Source organism: Ochotona curzoniae, unplaced genomic scaffold (assembly GCF_017591425.1).
Source record: "Ochotona curzoniae isolate NIBS_2020 unplaced genomic scaffold, NIBS_Ocur_1.0 contig_66, whole genome shotgun sequence".
Taxonomy (NCBI): Eukaryota; Metazoa; Chordata; class Mammalia; order Lagomorpha; family Ochotonidae; genus Ochotona; species Ochotona curzoniae.
In genome coordinates, this window is record NW_024466512.1 from 22,065,421 (window position 1) to 22,083,883 (window position 18,463).

Sequence of the window (18,463 nt, forward strand, 5' to 3'; positions counted from 1 at the left end):
GTTTGTCCCTCCTCTTCATCCTTCCTGCCCTTAAGTGTGCTTGTGGGGTAGGGGAGGAACTAGGATAGAGCTGCCAGGATAGAGGATCAAACAACTCCCCCCAGCAAGTACATATGTATCCAGTTCGTTCTTTTTAAAAAAACAAAACAAAAAAAAGTTTTTAATTTTTTTCTTTGGGTTTGTACAAGAAATTTACAGTGTGAAAAATATACATGTGAAAATGAGGCCATAAACCTGGGTGTGGGCAAGGGACTGCTTGGTCACAAACACAAATAAACAAGACATTTCTGGGTTCTTCCTTTGGTCTGACTTCAGCCCCCTTCCCCGAGTAGGGGGCAAAAGGGCTGGAACCTGGGGGTCGGATCCCAGTACCAGCCCTGTCCCCTAGCACCGGGTAGGGTCGGGGCAGGCACATCTGGAGCAGCTGGCACCATCTGGCTCTCTCTGGCTTCGGGGGAGTGGGAGAAAGTGGAGATGAGGGACTCCTTCCCCTCTAGGCCCTCTGGCTAGGGTGGGCTGGTGGGCATCTGGGGTTGAAGGTGTTGGCAGTGGCACTGACAGTGGTTAGGGAGTGACAGGGATAGAGTGAATGGGAGCTCCAAGTGACAGTGGACACAGGGACCCTTGAGGGGTCTGACTTGGCTCCTCCAAGTCCCAGAGCCAGGCGAGGGCTTGGCAGAGGCCCAGAGGCTGGGACTGAAGGGAGAGGGCAGCTCTGGGGTCCTCTGTCGTGGGGAGGCACAGTGGACCCTGGAGCCTGAGTGATCTGTGGTGACGGCCCCTGCAACAGCGGGATGCCCTGAGCCCTAGATCTCAGTGGCTGTGATCTCCTCCAGGCAGATGCAGGGGGCCGGCTCGGCCAAACCCAGGTCAGCCAGCTCCCGGGCCTCCAGCTCTAGGCTGAGCTGCTGTAGCTCCTGCTCCAGCTGCCGATTGCGCCGGCACATCTGGATATAGTTGTGCTGCAGTTGCTTCTGGTAGCGGATCACCTGCTCTTTCTCAGCCTGCCAGGCCAGTCGCTCCCCATCGAAGCTGTCCCGCTGTTCCTCTCCACGCCGTCGTTCCCGCTGTAGCTCTGCGCGTAGCCGCTCAACCTGTGCCCGCAGGCTGCCCCCCACGCCGGCTGCTGCCCGCTGCACCTTGGCCTCATCGCTCTCTGCCAGCAGGAAAGGGTCAGTGGCAGCAGGTGGCACAGGGAGCTCCCGGAGTCCAGCTGCCTCGGCGTCTAGCTGCCCGGCCTTCTCCCGCAGCCGCTCGGCTTCCATGCGGTGCCGCTGAAGCTCCTGGGAGCACGTCTCCAACTCCAACTCTCGTGCCCGGGCCGCCTCCTGCAGGCCCCGTGCCCGGCCCTCACTGACCCGCAGCGCAGCCCGGGCCTCTCGCAGTGCCACCCGCAGGGCTACCAGCTCGCTGCCTTTCTGCACCAGCTCTGCCTGAGACTCCTTCAGTTGCTGCTTCAGCAGAGAGATCTCACCCGACTTCTGGCATACCTAGGGTGGGGGTGGTCAGGAGAGGCAGTGAGAAAGGTTCTCTTGCAGTGACAACACACTGGGTACTGTGAGGGAATTTCCAGTCATGACCCCATTTTACACAGATGTGTCCAAGGTCAGACAGCAGAAAAGCAGCTGTTGCAGAGGACTGTATCCTGGACATGTCTCCTGCATTGAAGTCATCAGGGAGACACCACGGCAGTACCACCTAACCTGGGACTGGGCGCCAGCAGCACTGCTGGTGAGAGGCTCCCCCATGGCTTGGGGAAAGAGGACAGGCCGTCAGAGCCAGACTCTCTGTCCTCCAACTTACTGCCAAGTGTTATTCCTGACCTTGCTGGGTCTCATTTACCTCGTCTGTAAGTTGCACAGGCCAACAGTAATGACCGCACAGGGCAGACAGTGGAATGGGACGACTGCTGGCTATATGGACACTAGACCAGCCAGGAGACCCCCACCCACCGACCCAGAAAAGAACATGATGTGCGTATGTGTTGGGGAGGGATCCCACACTTCACAGCAAGGGCGGGCAGGCCCTCTGCAAGCGGCCGGCTGAGAGGCTCTGTCCCTGTCGCTCCCACCCTGCCCCCGCTGCTGGACCCACCTCCCATTTGGTCTCCTCGAGGCGTGGCCCGAGCTCCCGCTGCTCCCGTTCGAAGGTGGCACAGCGCCGCTCCAGCTGCTCCCGCTCCTGCAGCAGCTGCGCAAAGTCATCCTGCAGCTGCCGCTTCTCCTGCTGCAGCTGGAACACCTGCAGCTGCAGCAGCTGCTGTGCCCGCTGTGCCCGCTGTGCAGCTTGCTGTGCCTGGGCCTCCCGCTCCCAGGGTCGCGGTCGCTGCCGCTCCTCCAGCACCTGTGGGTGAGCAGGCAGAACTGGGTCTTGGTGGGTCCCCCAAGTAACGAGTGACGGCCCCCCCAGCTCCCCATCAGCTGACTGCTCAGAGCAGCACTAAACCACGGCAGTGATGACATCAACCATGACAGAACCCTCCATGCCAACAGAGATGACCATTGTAGTAACAGCACAGTAATAAGCCACACTTCTTAGGTTGGCAGGCACTTTCTACTCCTCGCCTTACTGAATTACCTCCACAAAACCAGAGCAATCCCCATTTCAGAGAGACCTCAAAGTTCTGGAAGCTTAAGGAGCCTCATTGCAGCTGTCTAAATCCCAGCCCCTTCCCAGGCCCATGCACAGCCCCACTACCCCCTGGGCCCCATTCTGCTACTGGCCACACCTGGCACCCGGTCACGTCTCCTTCATCCAGGCTGTCCCGCAGCTGCTGCAGCTCTGCCCCCCGGTCACGGAGCTTTCCTTCCAGAACACAGTGCAGCAGAGCCTCTTCCGAAGGGGGTGGAGGCGGCAGGGGCGGAGGGGAGCGTTCGCCACAGGAGCTGCTGTCAGGGGAGGCCCGGGCCCCGCTGCCCAAGAGCCCCCCGGCCACACGGCCTCCCAGAGAGCCTGTGCTCTTGCTGGAGGAGGACCGGCCGCTGTCCGAGTGAGAGGGCCCAGCAGGGGCCCCCCGGGCTGGCCCGGGCAGTGCTCCGCGGGCAAGGCCATGGGAGGACAGGTGCCCACCCGGTGAGCTGGCGGCTGGCTCAGCACCCCCGGTGCTGTAGGTGGGCAGGCTGGACAGTGAGTTTCGGCCAGAGTCAGACAGCGTTCCCGATGGGCAGCCACTGGCCCAGCCGCTCAGGGCCAGGGGTTTGTCGGCAGCCGAAGAGGACGAGGAAGAGGAGGAGGAGGAAGCAGGGCCACCAAACAGTTGTGTCAGGCTGCCTTGGCTCCCAGACAGCCCAGTAGCCCGTGGCCCCAGGAAGCTGGGCAGGGACGGCGCCCCTCGAGGTTTGGGCAGCACCGGCTTGAAGGCTGTTGGGCGGATCAGGATTTTCTCCATGTTCTGAAAACAGGCACCAAGTGACCCTGGTGCATGATGTTGCAAAGCCCTTATCCCGCTCCCCAATGTCCCCCATGCATTCCTGACAGCAGTGCCTGCCGCACAGGCCTTCCAAGTGTCCACTTCATATCAAGTGCCTTGGCAGGTTCCTTCCTCACCACCACTGCCAACCTCACTGCCACCCTCCGAGGCCGCATGAGCAACCACAGACCCCACATGGCTAAAGGCCTCACCCAGAGCCACACGGGCAGCAGTGTGATGGCCTTTCAGACAACACACTGGCCACACACTTGCTAGGCGCTGCCCTGCACTCGACATTACCTGAGTTACTCCTAACAACGCTGGGAGGCTGACCCACTTGCCTGGCCGTGAGAGATGCAGAAATCCGCAGCTCTGCCAGGCTCCCAGGTGCTGGGAGTAGGGACAGCTCCGGGACCCCACCCAGGTTCCCAAGGCAGGATTCGAACTCACCTTCTCCAACTTTCCAGAGACGGGGATGAGCTTTGGTGGGGGCCCACGGAGATGGGCATTGCGTGCCCGCTGGTCTCGGGCATCCTCGCCGTCACTGCTTGGGCTGGGGGGTGACTCAGTCCGGAAGTCTTCATTGATGTAGGTGAAGGTGGTGGCTGGCACGGTCTTCCTGGGAGGCACAGCTGGGCACAGTGGCTCCTGAGCCTCATAGCTGCCCCGGAGCAGCCCATCCTGCTGGCGGAAGAAGGTGGGCCCTGGGGGGCCATGGTGGCGGGGTGGAGCAGCTCCTCCAGGACAGGGCCGGCCAGAGATGAGGCTACTCACGCTGCCCATGGCTGGAGCTTGGGGGGCGGTGGCGGCCTCAGGCGCAGCCTCCAGGGGCACTGGTAGTGTGTGTACAATGGCCATGGCGAGAAGAGCTCAGGCCTGGCCAAGGGCCTCCAGAGCAACCTGCCAACAGGGCAGTGGGATCAGAGACTCCCGTTCCCCCTGACCCTCCGACTACACAAGTCCTTGAGACCCTCTGCTGCCCGCTCCCCCAATCCAGACCAACCTTGATACCCTCCAGGTCCCAAGACTGAGCCCAACTAGTGGAGGTGGTAAGGAGACGGAGGGACAGTGGGCTGTTGCAGGGTAACTCAGCAGTGGAGGCCAGAGCTCAGGTCACAAGAGATGCCCTCTGCACCAGCACCCGGCACTGGTACCCAGTCCCCTGGGACAGCTGGCCTCATTACAGGGCAGTCTGGGCAGAAGCAATCTTAGGGACACAACCAGTAACTCAGACAATAATTAGGGAACAAAGAGCTAAAGCCAGGCAGGGCCCTGCTCTCCCTACTTGGCCTCAGTTTCTCCCAGACAGACAGGCGGCAAGGGAGGAGACAACCAAGCAAGAAGCCTGCAGCCCTCAGGCCACACACAGGTGCCCTCAAGGGGTCTCCTGCCTCCCAGAGGTGGCTGAGGCCTTGCTTGTCTCTATGACAACCACAGCCTCTCCACAGCAGTCAGGATCCTGGGGCCTGCCCACCCTGGTACATCCTGAGAGGAGCCTTGAAGGAGGCAGACACCACAGGTCCCCATCATCTCTGGCAGCTTCTCCAAGCCCTCACTTCCCTGATCCCAGGCAAGAGGGCTCCGCCTTCCTACCCTCCCCCTCTTTCCTGGAAGGGAAGAGCGAGCTTCCAGCCGGAACTCCCTCCCAGTCCTGCCGAAGCTGCTGGGTACTCAGGCATCTGCTGAAGTCATCATGTCGAGTGGCGGCCAGAAGGTGGCCAGAGCATTTTACCAGAGTGGGAATGTGTGCAATGTGGAACTCCATGCCTAGGAGCAGCAGAGTGAGTGCAGTGTGCCTCTGCATATATGTGTGTATGTGTGCAAATGTGTGTGCCCTTGGAAATATTTAATACCCTCACGAGTGAGACTATGTCCACCTCACATGCCTGAGTATGCAATGACGTCACTGCCAGAAAGTATGTAAAAGTTGCAAGTGCATTTCTAACAGATGAGTTTGTGTTGTGATGTTTGAGAGACGTGCTCACTCAAAAACACGTGAAGCGTGTGTGAGCTGGGTGTGCGCCTGAGGGAAGGGGGTGGCCGACTGATTCCCCACACAGCAGCCTCTGAGGGCTGGCACCCTCTGGAGGGCGGGGAGTGGTAGGAGGCACCTCTGTTTGGTACAGCCTGCTTTCTTGCTTTTTTAATGCCAAGACTCCAGCAAGTCTGTCCCTTTCCTCTCTACCCAAGTGAAAAAGACACCAGGAACCAGGTTCCCAGTGTGGGAGGAGGTGCTGGCAGCTGCAGGGGTGTAGGGAGCAACCAACCCTAGGCTTCTGCAGGGAAGGGGCCTGACAACTCCCCAAGCTCCAGCCCACTGCAAAGCAAAAGGTCCGGCAGCACCACGCAGGGCCGGCGCCGAGGACAGTGAGAAGGGGCTTTTTGTAGGCGGGTAATGCCAGCCAACACCGCTGTCTCCATTTCCCCACCTCAGGAAGTGAAAATCAAGGCAGGCGTTAGGCGCGCACTGGGGGAAGAGATCCAAACTCCGAACAAAGGCTCGGAGAGGCCCAGGGGATCAGACAGCCAAGGAAGGAGTTGGGCTGGCTGACCTAACCTGCCATGTTCCCCAGCCTCCAGGAGCCAAGGGACCTTGGGTCCAGAGTGACACAAAGGTGGCTTAGGAGTCAGTTGGGCCCAGCCAGCCGGCCAGGCTCCCGCTCTTGGAGCCAGACTGAGAAGGAGGGGCAAGTGCAGGCTCCATTTTGAGAAATGCGTAGTGGCTATGGGCAGAAGGAACCCCTCCTCGCTCTCTCCCCGGGATGATCACCCAGACACAGCTCCTCCCTCCCCTACCCCGCCACCCCCAGTTGCTCGCTGGGCGGGGAGCTGAGGTCAAGGCTCCGCCGCCGGCCCAGAACTAACAGGCCTGTTTTGGAGACTGAAGAGTTGGGAAAAGTCGCCCTCCCAGCTCAACTCCAACAACAGTCACGCAAGCTCAAGCCTAGGATTCCGACTTCCTATTCCGGAGGCTGGAAGCCCGCACCCCCCATCCGCTCCCCTCCCCCTTCGCCCGACTGCCCCCGCACCACCACCTTTCCTCAGCAGGGCAGTGGAGGGGAAACGCCTCTGCTCCGCACGCCACCGCGTACAAGTTGCAAGCGCCCCCAGGTCTCCTCCAGGCCCCGGCCCTCCCCTCACCTCCGCCGCGCTGCTCCATGCTCAGCCCCGGGCCGCCCCCGGCGCTCCACAGGCGCTCCGCCCGGCTCCAGCCCGCGCGCGGCCACTCGGAGCGGCCCGACCCGGCCGGGCTCCGCCTCCGCCTCGCAGGCGCCCCCCGGCCCTGGCCGGCCTCTTCCTGGCCCGAGTGGGCGGTGCGGTACGACGCGGGGGTGGGGTCCGAGGGGCGTCCCCGCCTCGGGGCGCCCCCGTCTCGGGGCGCGGACACGCGCGCAGGCACCCCGCGAATCGCGTTAGATCCGGGCCGCACGCAGGGGCTGCGAGGGAGCGAGCCGGGTACTCGTCTAGCCAAGGCACGGTGACTTGAGTGTCGGACGGCTCGGTCGTCTGGGTCACCCCCTACCCGAGCCGGGGCCCCAGGGCCAGCGGCAGCTGGTCATTGTTCGAGCACAAAGGGCCAAGGCAAGGCGCGGTGGCCCCTCCCCCCCGGCTTCATAAATCGAAGCCTTCTCCGGACACTCTCCGGCCTCAAGAGTCCAGAGAGGGAGGCCGGGGGTCAGCTGTCGCCCGCTCCTCGGCTGCCAGAGCTCTGCGCCCCTGTGCAAGTCGGGGGCCGGGGCGGGGTCCCTGCCTACCCTCCCTACCCTCGTCCCCTCCAAGCAGGCTGGAGGCGGCGCACGAGGATTTGGAGATGGCGGTGCCACCTGGCGGTCGGTTCGGGGAGCACACCCACTGCCCCCCAACCCCAGCCTAGAAGTGTCCCCGACTCCAGGCCGCCTGCCCAGGCCTGCCCTGGTGCGGCTCCTGCTCCCCAACCTTCCCTTGGAGAGTCGTCGGCTAAGAAAAAGCTCATTGAGGGGCGGCCTCTGCCCTCAACCACCAATGGGGCGAGCCAGTAGAACCGTAAAGCACAAGCCTACATCAGCTTCCCATCAGACCACATTCCAGTGTCTTCTGGGGTCATGGGCAAATCCTCACCCTCTTGGAAACAACAATCTTCACACCCACACGACCTTTCCCACATTCAGTCTGGCCATCCACCGTCACACAGTCTCATACATCACGTGGTTCTCAGATCCTGCTTTCCCTAATCCTCCAGGCCGACCTGGATCTTCACACGCACACACACACACACACCTGCTGGGTGTCACCCAGGTGGATGCACAGTTTTGGACCACAACTTGAGACCCTGGCACCTCCTCTCCTACGTGTCGACAGCTTCCAAGCGGTCCACAACTTCTTAGAGACACACAGTATTTCCCAAGGCTTGCAGCTCACACACCTTCCCTTAAGGGTCTCTGTGACTTAGCCAGGTCAGCTGATGTCCCTGGGCTAGGCAAGGGCACCCCCCTTCTCCCCTCCTTCCTGCCAGGGCCAAGGCCAGCCGGAGCTGGGCTCAGCCCCAGGAAGGAGCATCCCCCCCTTCCAGGCCGCAGCCTTGGCCGGCTCTCCCGCTCTATTTTTAGCTCGATGGAACGGGTTGTTTTTCTTTCTTTTTCCCTGGAAAGGGAAACAGCCTGGCCAACCTCGGGCTCACCCCAGACTCTTTGCCTCCCCAGAACAGTTTGAGCCCCTTCTCCAGTGGTGACCCCTCCGCTAGTTGTGCCTTTCCCTTTCTGGCAGCGGGCCCCGTAGCTCAGGCAGCAGCTGGGCTCAGCATGCTAGGAGGGCTGGGGGTGGGGCAAGGAGGGAGGGCTGGGATTGCAGCCGACCCCCTGCTCCCCTGCTTCCCAGAGGGGAAGAGGCAGGCCCACTTTGGTTCTAAGGGGTCACTGACACAGTGGTGGGGAGGGACTACCCCTCTGGACTGGATGAGCTTTGGGATCGTTATGAAAGGGACTAATGGACACCGGTGCTCCCAGAGCTGGGGTCCCCGCTATGGGGGTACTGTTCCGGGGCCACCAAAGTGTTCTCCAATACTTCTGGATACCAAGGATGTTAGGGAGAGAAGCGGGCGAGGAATTCATGGAACCCTAGCGCCCTAGCCCACGGCTCCAGTTCTCCAGCTCACCGACCTCCCGCCCCCATTCCCGCTCCAGGGGGCGGTGTGCTCCCCTTTCTGGGTGTGTTATCACAGCTCTGGTGGGAGAAAGCAAGCCAGCCAAGCATGGGTCCATGCAAACTCGACCAAGGCTGGGGGAGGGCTTCCCCGGGGCAGCGTTGGCGCAGGTTGGGGGGGTGTCACAGACCACTCGTCAGCGGGGCAATCACGTGCTACGTGCCTGTTTACGTCTTGGCTTTCACCTGCGTCCCACCCGGCCCGCCCCCGTCGGCGGTCAAAGGACAGCCCCTTTTCCCTACCCCCCTCCCGCCTCCACAGGGGGCGCCCTGCCTGCCGGGGGTCCGTGCCGGCCGGTGGCGCTGCTCCCGAGCTGCTAGCATAACCCACGGGCGCGTCCCGTCCTAGTGCACGTGTGTTCGTGTGTCCCAAAGTGCCGGCGTGGGGGAGCCCTGCATATGAGTTTCGCTGTTGCTTTCCTGTTTGCATTCGTCGCCTGCGTCCCACAGAGTGAGGACCCCCTCCTCTCAGCCCAACCTCCAGCTTTCCCGGCTGCGGCGGAAAGTTCGCTCCGGAGCGGCGAGGTGCGGAAGGCGGGAGTTCCTGCACCTCTTCCGCGCCACCACTCACCCAGCGCCACCTGCGCCGCCGCTCCAGCTCCGGCCCGTCTCCTGCTCCAGCGCGCCCACCTCCTCGCCACCTCCCCAGCTCGCTCCAGCTCCGGGCTCCGGGTTCCAGACGCCGGACGCCGGCAGGCTGCCTGGCCGGACCCGGGGGAGCGGGGCGGGGCGGCTGAGGCCGCGCCCCCCACCCAAGGAGGGGAGTGGTCTACCCAGCACCCCTCAACAGCCGACCCAGTACCCGGCCCGGCAGTACTTGGACGGTGGCCCCTGGTTGTACGGCCGGCTGCGGTTGGCTTTCGACCCTGGGAAATGGGCCGCCAGGGTGTGACCAGAGCCAATTACCTGGGTACCTGAACTGGCTATAGCGCTTGATCTGCCGCCCTCCTCTGCTCCACAGGAACGCAACACTCCTCAGGCCATGCCCCACACAAAGGGAAAACCCCTGGGAAGGCCGAGGGCTTCACGCAAGCACCCCACCCAGCCACCCACGCACAAACCCACCTCAGTTCTGAGCTGCAGGAGCTGAACCACGTGGGCGCTCTTCCCTGGAGCAGGTGTTTGGCTAGGTGAGCCGGCTGCCCGTGCTGGCCCCCACAGGCCATGGCTAGGCGTCCCCTTAGGCTCATAAAGTCCCACCCACAGGCACAAACAGGAAGTCGGCCCGCATGGCAGCAGGCACTAAGGGTTGCCTCCCTGCCTCCAAGAAGTGCTGTAGGCAGCCGCAGCAGGCTGGGGTCTGCAGGGATCTGGGCAATATTTGCAGGTTTACCTGGGCTGCAGATGACTCCAGCCAGTTTAGTCTTTCCTCAGACCTGTCAACAGCAGGGAGGAAGCTGCTGGGGGACCCTTATGGACATATGGGACACAAGGGGTCTTGGCCAGGTGCTTTCTGAACCAAGAAGCTTAGCAGCCACTTTGATGCTGGTTTTGTCCAAGGTCACCCCTTCCAGCCCACTTCTACTGAAAACATGGACACTGGCCCTCAAGGACTGCCCCCAGAACCCTCCCCCCAGCTTTTGAGGCCCCAGGGATTCCTGTGTGGAGTGGAAGGTGTCTATGTAAAGAGTTGGGGGTGTTAGCTTCCCCTCCCCCTGGTCATTCTGGTTCGTGCTGTGTGGAAGTGCCTGCTAGGAGAGTGGGGCAAGACAGGAAAGCACGCATCTATCTCGGTGTGCTGTCTCCCCCAGGTCCCCTTCTAGGAGTTCCTGAAGGCCTTCCTGAGAACAAACTGTGGAACTGGCACCCCCCACCCCACTCCCGCCCGTGGGTCTGATCTGGAATCGTGCATCTGGAAGGTATGGCTCGGGTTCAATGCTGTAGACCCTAGACGAGGCCTAGAGCAGCTGGGCGTCTGGGAATGATTACTGAGGATTAGGCAGGCCCGGCTCCAGCCAGTCTGGGAGAGACCCCCAAGAAGGCAGGCCCTGGAAGAGCTCCCCACCCCCACAGAGAACAGCTCTGCAGCAGGCTAGCTCCAGGGTTCACCTCTCACACACCAAGCCCCAGCAGACCAGGAAGACCTTGACAAGGCAGCCTGCTTCAAGGAGCAGGAAGCCCACCCCCACGTTGCCAAAAGGGTCTCCCAGCTCCTTCCGAACATCTCTGCCTTTTCACTACTCCAATCCAAAGCACCTGAGACCTTCATCAGAGGGAGAGGAGAACATGATTCCTGTTCCCCTAGAATTAAAAATGTATGTGTGCGTTTGGGGGTTTGCTGTAGGCTGGGAAGGTGAGAATAGGGTCTAGGTTCTGTATTTTAATTTTAAAAATTACTCATTTGAAAGAATGACAAAGGCAGAGAGCGCTTCCCCATCCATGGGTTTACTCCCCAATGGCCACTCTAGCAGCAGGGGCAAGGTCAAAGCTAAGAGCCATCTGGGTCCTCCACACGGCTGGTGGGACTCACTTGCTGCTTCCCAGATGCATTATCAGGGATATGGATTGGAAGCAGAGGTGGCAAGATACAGGGGGCAGGTTCCCAAACAGCAGCTTAACCCGATGCCCCATAACACCTGCCCTTATATATTTTAAAAAAGATTAATTTTATTGAGAAGTTGTATATACAGAGGAGAGACAGAAAGATCTTCCGTCGGTTGATTTATTCCCCAAGCAGCCTCAACAGCCAGAGCTGTGCCAATCTGAAGCCAGGAGCCTAGAGTTTCTTCCGGGTCTCCTTTGCTCAGGCCATCCTTGACTGCATTCCCAGGCCACGAGCAGGGAGCTGGATGGGAAGCAGGGCTGCTGGAATTAGAACTGGCACCCATATGGGATCCCGGCATGTACAAGGCGAGGACTTTAGCCACTAGGCTACTGTGCTGGGCCCATCTTACATTTTTAAAAAACAATTTCCAGGCATTCTAGTACATATAAGGGTATTTCAAAAAGCCTATAGGAAATGGAATTAAAATGTTTATTTTGATGTAAAAATATTTTGAAACACATGCATAAAGTGGTCTTTTTAAAAAGTACATGGGAAATGGGCCTGGCACATGTCCCAGCGGTCCTGCTTCTCATCCAGCTCCCTGCTTGTGGTCTGAGAAAGCAGACCAGGACAGCCCAAAGCCTTGGGACCCTGCACCTGTGTGGCCAACCCAGAAGAAGCTCCTGGCTCCAGATCAGCTCTGCACTCGCTGTTGCGGCCACTTACGAACAAACCAGCGGACAGAAGATCTTCCTATTTGTCTCTCCTCTCTGTGTATCTGGCCTTCCAATAAAAATAAATCTTAAAAAAAAAAAAAGTTCATGGGCAATGCATATTAGGAAAAACTAGGCATGGATTTAATTATTTTACACCCAAATAAACTTCCCTTTTAACTCCTTCTTTCTGCAAATTGTTTCAAGTACCTTTGTGTTAACATAGGAGACACATGGGGGAGTAAAGTAGATTGGGGATAGAGTCAGTCTGACTTTCCATGGTGAGTGGCTCATATCACATGGACTGCTGCGGGTCGGGCAGAGGTTGGACACACAGCCCAGGGACCCACACCTCTTTGAGGAATCACATGCAGATCTTCAGGGAAGTAGGAACACACACACACCACTCCATTCTGCACTCCCTAGGAGAGGAGGTGTGAGGCAGAATGGGGGAGCTCAGAGGCTGCAAGTGGGAGAGGCCCAGCCACCCAGAGAGGCAGCCCTTACAGACTAGGGAGACACCTGGTGGACAAAAAAGAAAAAGCACAGAAAAAAGGCATTGATGACAATTTTTTTTTTTTCCAGTAAAATTGTAAAAGATACTACAAAAAGTTCTAATGCTAGCTGCATGGTACAGCAGACAAAGGAATCAGTAATGAGGGGCAGGTTTTGCGGGCTCACAGCTTCCTCCTAAGGTTCGGTGACCATGCAGTCTCTGGGAGGTAGCTGCCACCTGAGGCCCTGAGCAACCTAGGACCGAATTCTACTGAGTTCTCCGCCTCATGCCAGGATCTACACGGCAGGAGGCAGAGTGTCTTGGCACCCACCATGCCATCCTATGGCTCCAAAAGCCTGGGCAAAAGGGGCAGGAACTCCCGCATTCCTATCTAGGTTCCAGGTGCCTGACCTCACTGCCTTCCACTCGACTTGGTCATCGCCACTGGAGGGCTCTGCCATGACCTTCCTTGTTTGGATCTCTTTCTCCACGTGCACATGTGACTCACTTTCTGGTTCTGCAGGCCCCAGGCTAGATGCCCCTGCTCAGATCACTTAATCTAAACTAGGCCACCGGCACACTGTTGCGTTAGCATTTTCTTCCCGGCGTTTTTCTCTGTTTGGAATTGCTTTCTGTTTATTCACTGCGTGTCTGGTCTCCCCACCAGGAGCAGAGGCCATATCTATCTTCTCAGTGACGCATAAACGAGACTGCAAACAAAGCCCGGCACATGGGAGGTCTCAAATATCCACTCAGCTGCATTTTCTCACTACAGAACCCTGCCAAATGGAGGAGGGTCCAGAGCTCAGGACAGCAGGGCAGAGGCCTGAGACTGAGCCTGCGCCCCAGGCCGTCCATCTGGCCACCAGGACACCACCTTCACCTCGAGGGCTTGGAGGACTCTGGCTGGTAGGGACCAGGGGGCTGAGACTCAAGTCTCAGAGCTCTGGGTCCCAGCCCCCTTTTTGCCAGAAGAGGACTTTTTGGCTACGAGGCCATTGTCATCCTTGATTTTCTTGAGCCGGGCCTTGCTCTTCGGGGGGACGGAAAAAGTCAAGGAACTCTTATTGAACTCAAGTGGGAAAACACCCACGTCTCCGTCGAAGCGGTTCTTGGACACCTGTAGATACCGTTTCCCTGGCCCGGTCACCAGCTTCCTGTCTTGCAGGATCAGAACATTGTCTGCCTCCTGGCTGGCCTGCAGGACAGGGGCAGGAGGGAGAAGCGGGAATGAGAAGACACAGGAACAGAGCGGTCAGAAAGCTTCAGTGTGCAGAGAGGAGGGGAACACTGGGGGAAAGGGATCCCTGCATCGCCATGGCTGCCAGGCCAGGGTCCCCACGTCTTTCGGTTCCCTGACCACACGCTTACAGGCCACTCGTGAGTCTCTTAAGGAAAATATAGCTGTTTTAGACACCTTAATGCTTCTTTCCCAGCTTCAGTTCTGTCTCCTCAGAGTACTCAGTGTGTGCTCTTTGCCCTGAATGCTCCAGGCCCAGTGCAGGCCTGGCACCTCAGGGCCACTCAGTGAACCAGTGGACACTCCAGGATCAGGTTGGTCCTGCAGCCAGAAGATCCTCCCGCCCTCCTGTCTCACTGAAACCCTGCCTGATCTCATCGCCATCTTCATGCATGACTCCCCGGAAGAGTCCGCAGATGTTCTAGGCTAATTCAGATGTCATCTCTTCCCCCCCTCCGAATGCCTGTGCTGTCTGTCCCTGCTCTTCATCTTCTGAGCAGTAATCGCTGTCTTGGTGTTTCTGCCCCACAGCCCTGACCATCAGCAGCCCCTCTGTCGCACACACATCCCTCCAGTCAAGGCGACTTGCCACCTTGCCCTCACACCTGCCCCTAGCTCTCTGAAGCCCTGGTTCCCCTAAAGGCCACTCACTTTGGCTGAGCCAAAAATGGAGGCTGTCTGTAGTTCCTTGTCATCGTCCTCCTTCCGGGGGTGAATGACCAGGGTCACATGGCAGCTGTTGTCTGTGGCGAACTTCCGAAAGGCCCCGACGATGTAGTCCTGAGCTGCAATCCTACCCCCACCCCGACACCACAGAGAATTGACACATGGATTCGTTCACGTCTCCCCACAGACCACTGCAAGCCCATTCCACCTCCCTGTGGACCTCCACTCAGGATCCCCTCTATACCTCCTGCTGCCACACCCATACCTCTGTGTCATACAGTGCTGCACCCTGCATACATCGCAGGAAGTGGGAGAGTGTGCTCAGAGGCCAGCTGCCTGAGCAGACACAGACATGACTTAAAGGAGATCAGACTCAGAGAGAAGAGGCTGTCACCTGTCTGTGGACAGCTGTTCGTGACCCATCATAAACTGCAGGTTGTCGATGACCACGTGACATACATCATACACGTAGACCGCGTGTTGCATTGTGTCAATCACAGACCTGGGAGGAGGAACAGGTGAAAAATTAAGTCCACCAGAGGCACAGTACCACCCGCAGAAGGCTGCCTACCTCACTACCCGCTCTCCCATTCTCTGAAAAACCCCAATGCCTGGCTAAGGAGGCCCAGAAGTTCACAGGGGAGCTAGAGAAGCAAGTGGAGGGCCTCACTTGATGCTCTGCTGCCCGTGGAAAGTCATGAAGTAGAGGGGCAGGTCTTCGAAGCGGTCAGCCCACTCATCATACTTGTCCAGCTGCTCCTCCAGCCGCCCCACAGCAAACTGCGTGAGCATGACCCGGGCCAGCCTTACGTTACTGATCTCGAAGCTGCCCCACAGCGTGTTCACGCCTTGTGTACACAGGTCCAGGGCGTACTCACTGATGAATGTTGTCTTCCCGCTGCCAGTTGGCCCTGTGCCAAGGACAGAGCCCGTGTCAGGAGGGGAGGATCCCACACTTGAAACGTGGCCCCGGACAGATGCTCAGAGATGTCTCCTTTTCACCAGCACCCTGAGCCATCATTCCTTCCCTCCCTGGGTGGCGGCATTACCTGTGAAGACAGTCAACTCGCCCTTCCGATGCCCTTTGAGCAGGCGGTTGAGATCTGGAAAGCGGCTCCAGCAGACGCCAGCCACCTGCTCCACATTGGAGAGTTCTCCCAGCACCTCCTCCCGCAGCTGCCGGAAGGACACGATGGACTTGTGCCAGGCTGGCAGGGCAGTACGCAGAATTCGAGAAAGATTCAAGCCTCGGTTCAGGGCTTCCAGGGGTCGGGGCTGCTGCTCCCCTGGCCGCACTAACGAGCAGCGCTTGGAGTTAAGCTTTCGGGAAAACAGCTTGGCGGCTTCCCAGGAGCGCAGGTCATCCCCCAGCCAGAAGAAGATGCGCCGGAATTGTTCGAGGTAAGGGAGCAGGGCAGGTGGTAGGCAGGATGTGCCTCGGGGGAGGGTCAGGGTGGGCAGACCTGTGGACTGGTACAAGGCCAGGCTGTCCAGCTCCCGACTGGTCAGGACCACTTCCACATCACGGCGAGTAATCAGTGGTAACCCGAACAGGTTATGGTAGGCCCCGGGCCGGGGAATGGTGGTCTCCACGTAATTCACCGCATCCCCCTGGCCTTCGGCCCTCAGCAGCTTCAGGCCCCGTAACCCCGAGCCCCCTGGGGAGAACCAAGGAAAGACTAGGCTGTGGGCTGACCGCAGGTAGCGCACACTGAAGCGCCTCAACGTGTCATCTGTCACCTTGTTAAGGCTGAACATCACCCGAGTCAGCTGGGCCTCCTCCTGGTCTGGCAGCTCCCAGAGGGGGACCGCCCGGTCCCAGATCCTGCGGACCTCCTCGCTGTCCTCAGCCTCCAGGGGCTCACTCAACAGGGTCCCCTCTCTGGCCCCATCCCCTCGACCCTCCACGCTGGCCTGGAAGTCTTCCCAGCTGCCCTCTGCCAGGCTGGCGGTGCACAGGAATCGACCCGTGGTCTTGTCGATGAAGAGGCTGAAGGAAGGGGTTGCGCCCGGCTGATCCACGGCCTGCGAGGACCCCACAAAGGGGCTTGGTGCCCGCAGGCAGCTGTGGCCATCCTGGAAGGGGATCCCGCGTGTCCGCAAATACTGGCGGATCTCGGTCGTGGTTATGGGCAACACTGGTACCTCGGTGGCTGGGAGAGCCTCCTTCCGGTACCGCCGCCGAGGAGGGCCGGGGCCCAAGCTTCGTGGCAGGCCCCTCCGAGCCATCCACTCCCCACGCAGGGGCAGCAGGACACGGAGGGAGTATGCCCCTCGGAGGCGGCCCCACATTGCTGACGGAGCAGGAAAATTCCTGGGTCCCTAGTTTGGGTACCTTTCCCAGCCCAGAGACTACGGCTTGCTCGCTTTGTGGACGCTTCTCCCTTGTCCACCACCCCAGTACCTCCTGCGTGCCTCCCTGCCCCCTCAGACTTTTCAGTCCTCCTACGGCGGCTCCCAGACCACCGGGGTGCCTTCACCGCTTCTCCTCGCACTACCTCAGCTCTGGGACCCTCTACCCCAGCCCTCACAGCCACGGTTCCTTCGTCATCTTCTCCCATCCACGACCCCTCCACACATCCTCCTGGCCCTTCTCACTCCGGCCGCCTGCCTCATGCTCGCCGTCCCTCCACACAGCGGGCACACTCCAAACGGCCGATCGCCAGGCGCGGAGGGACGCCCCCACCTCAGCCCGCCACGTGTCTTTGCCTTCGCTGCGGGGCTGCAGAGTTCTGCTTGCCCGGGCTAGCGGTACCGCTCTCCCCTCACGCCTTCCTTACGCAACGTGGGTCCCCAGCATGCTTTGACCCCGGAACCAAAACTCACCGAGCGCGGAGGTCCTAAGCCACCGGAACCGGAAGCTTCCGCGCGTAATCCCGCCCCGTCCTACCTAGTCCTCGCCGGCTCCCCTCGGCTCCGTGACCTACGAACTGTAGCCATGACGGGTCGCGGTACGGCTAGCCGCTTCCTGACCAGCGTCCTCCACAACGGCCTCGGCCGCTACGTGCAGCAGCTGCAGCGGCTCAGCTTCACGCTCAGCCGCGACTCGCCCTCGTCCCGCGGTGCAAGGTGCAGCGCGCGAGAGGAGAGCGGCGGGGAGAGGGCTCGGGGGGTCCCCAGGCTCACCTTGTGCGGGTTCCCTTTAGGGAGTTCGTGGAACGGGAGGTGACGGACTTCGCCCGACGGAACCCAGGGGTCGTAATCTATGTGAACCCGCGGCCCTGTAACGTCCCGAGAGTGGTGGCAGAATACCGTGAGTGGGGGGCCGGGCCGGGGTTGGGTGGGAGGGCGGTCCAATCGCCAGCTTCCCTCGTGTCCCCGATACGAGGCCCGCCTGCTGGCCCTCACTGCCCCGCTCCCTCCTGCCAGTGAACGGAGCCGTGCGCGAGGAGAGCATTCACTGCAAGTCCGCGGAGGAGATTGCGACGCTGGTGCAGAAGCTTGCCGACCAGTCGGGCTTGGACGTGATCCGCATCCGCAAGCCCTTCCACACGGACAGCCCCAGCATCCAGGGCCAGTGGCACCCCTTCACCAACAAGCCCACCTTGCTGGAGGTGCGGCGGCCACGAGAGGCCCAGAACCCCGCACAGTGAGCATGGCCGCAGGCGTGCACCGCTCTCGTTGCACTTGGAGTCCCTGATTGGCCTGCTGAAATAGGAGACTTGAAGAACTTCAAGGGTTTTTCAAAGGATCCTTGTTTTCTGAAATCTGAATTGATGCTGGTGCTGCTCTCCAGCCACTGTCAGGGGCTTCAGGCTGGCACCTGAAGACACTGTGGTGCCGAGTTGCTCCATCCGTGGACCCAGGATGTTGTCTGCCATCTCCTTGGCAGCTATTTGGGCTGGGCACTTTGTACAGACTCTGACCCTTTGTGAAGATTTTAGTGCGGTTCATAAACATACCCCAGATCACACTTGAGGTCTGATATCAAAACATGCATATTTTAAGCCTCGTGTTTTATTCAAACCTGGAAGTGTAGGGCTGGTGTTGCAGCACAGCCAGTTGAGCAGCTGCCTGCGACCCTGGCATCCTGTCTGAACTTGGGTTCCAGTCCTGGCTACCCGACTTCACTAGGAAAGCAGCAGAGGGTGGCCCAGGTCCTTGGGTCCTTGTCATACATGTGGGAGACCTGGATTGAGTTCCAGATTTGTGGCTGCTGTCCAGCCTAGTTGGAGCATTTGAGAAAATGTGCCATACCGGCAGATGGGAAGAGCTCTCGATTTCTCTTGGTGTCTATCTTTCACATTAAAAGACCAAAGCCAGGAGCAGACGCAGT

The 18,463-nt window shown here is 59.7% G+C and overlaps 3 protein-coding genes across 3 annotated transcripts; 1 reads left to right on the plus strand and 2 right to left on the minus strand.

Moving 5' to 3' along the window:
* Positions 1 to 155: 155 nt before the first annotated feature.
* Positions 156 to 9,712, minus strand: LZTS2 (leucine zipper tumor suppressor 2). The gene is made up of 5 exons (XM_040992289.1): positions 9,653 to 9,712; positions 3,860 to 4,309; positions 2,729 to 3,391; positions 2,095 to 2,343; positions 156 to 1,490 (listed from the first exon to the last, which is right to left on the minus strand). The coding sequence occupies exons 2-5, from the start codon at positions 4,265 to 4,267 to the stop codon at positions 807 to 809; spliced, it is 2,004 nt and encodes a 667-aa protein (XP_040848223.1). The 5' UTR covers positions 4,268 to 4,309; positions 9,653 to 9,712; the 3' UTR covers positions 156 to 806.
* Positions 9,713 to 11,909: 2,197 nt separating this feature from the next.
* Positions 11,910 to 16,963, minus strand: TWNK (twinkle mtDNA helicase). The gene is made up of 5 exons (XM_040992290.1): positions 15,237 to 16,963; positions 14,858 to 15,098; positions 14,582 to 14,689; positions 14,173 to 14,314; positions 11,910 to 13,479 (listed from the first exon to the last, which is right to left on the minus strand). Exons 1-5 carry the CDS (start codon positions 16,477 to 16,479, stop codon positions 13,213 to 13,215), a joined length of 2,001 nt encoding a protein of 666 aa, XP_040848224.1. The 5' UTR covers positions 16,480 to 16,963; the 3' UTR covers positions 11,910 to 13,212.
* Positions 16,964 to 17,076: 113 nt separating this feature from the next.
* Positions 17,077 to 18,100, plus strand: MRPL43 (mitochondrial ribosomal protein L43). The gene is made up of 3 exons (XM_040992293.1): positions 17,077 to 17,256; positions 17,334 to 17,440; positions 17,557 to 18,100. The coding sequence occupies exons 1-3, from the start codon at positions 17,126 to 17,128 to the stop codon at positions 17,778 to 17,780; spliced, it is 462 nt and encodes a 153-aa protein (XP_040848227.1). The 5' UTR covers positions 17,077 to 17,125; the 3' UTR covers positions 17,781 to 18,100.
* Positions 18,101 to 18,463: the final 363 nt, after the last annotated feature.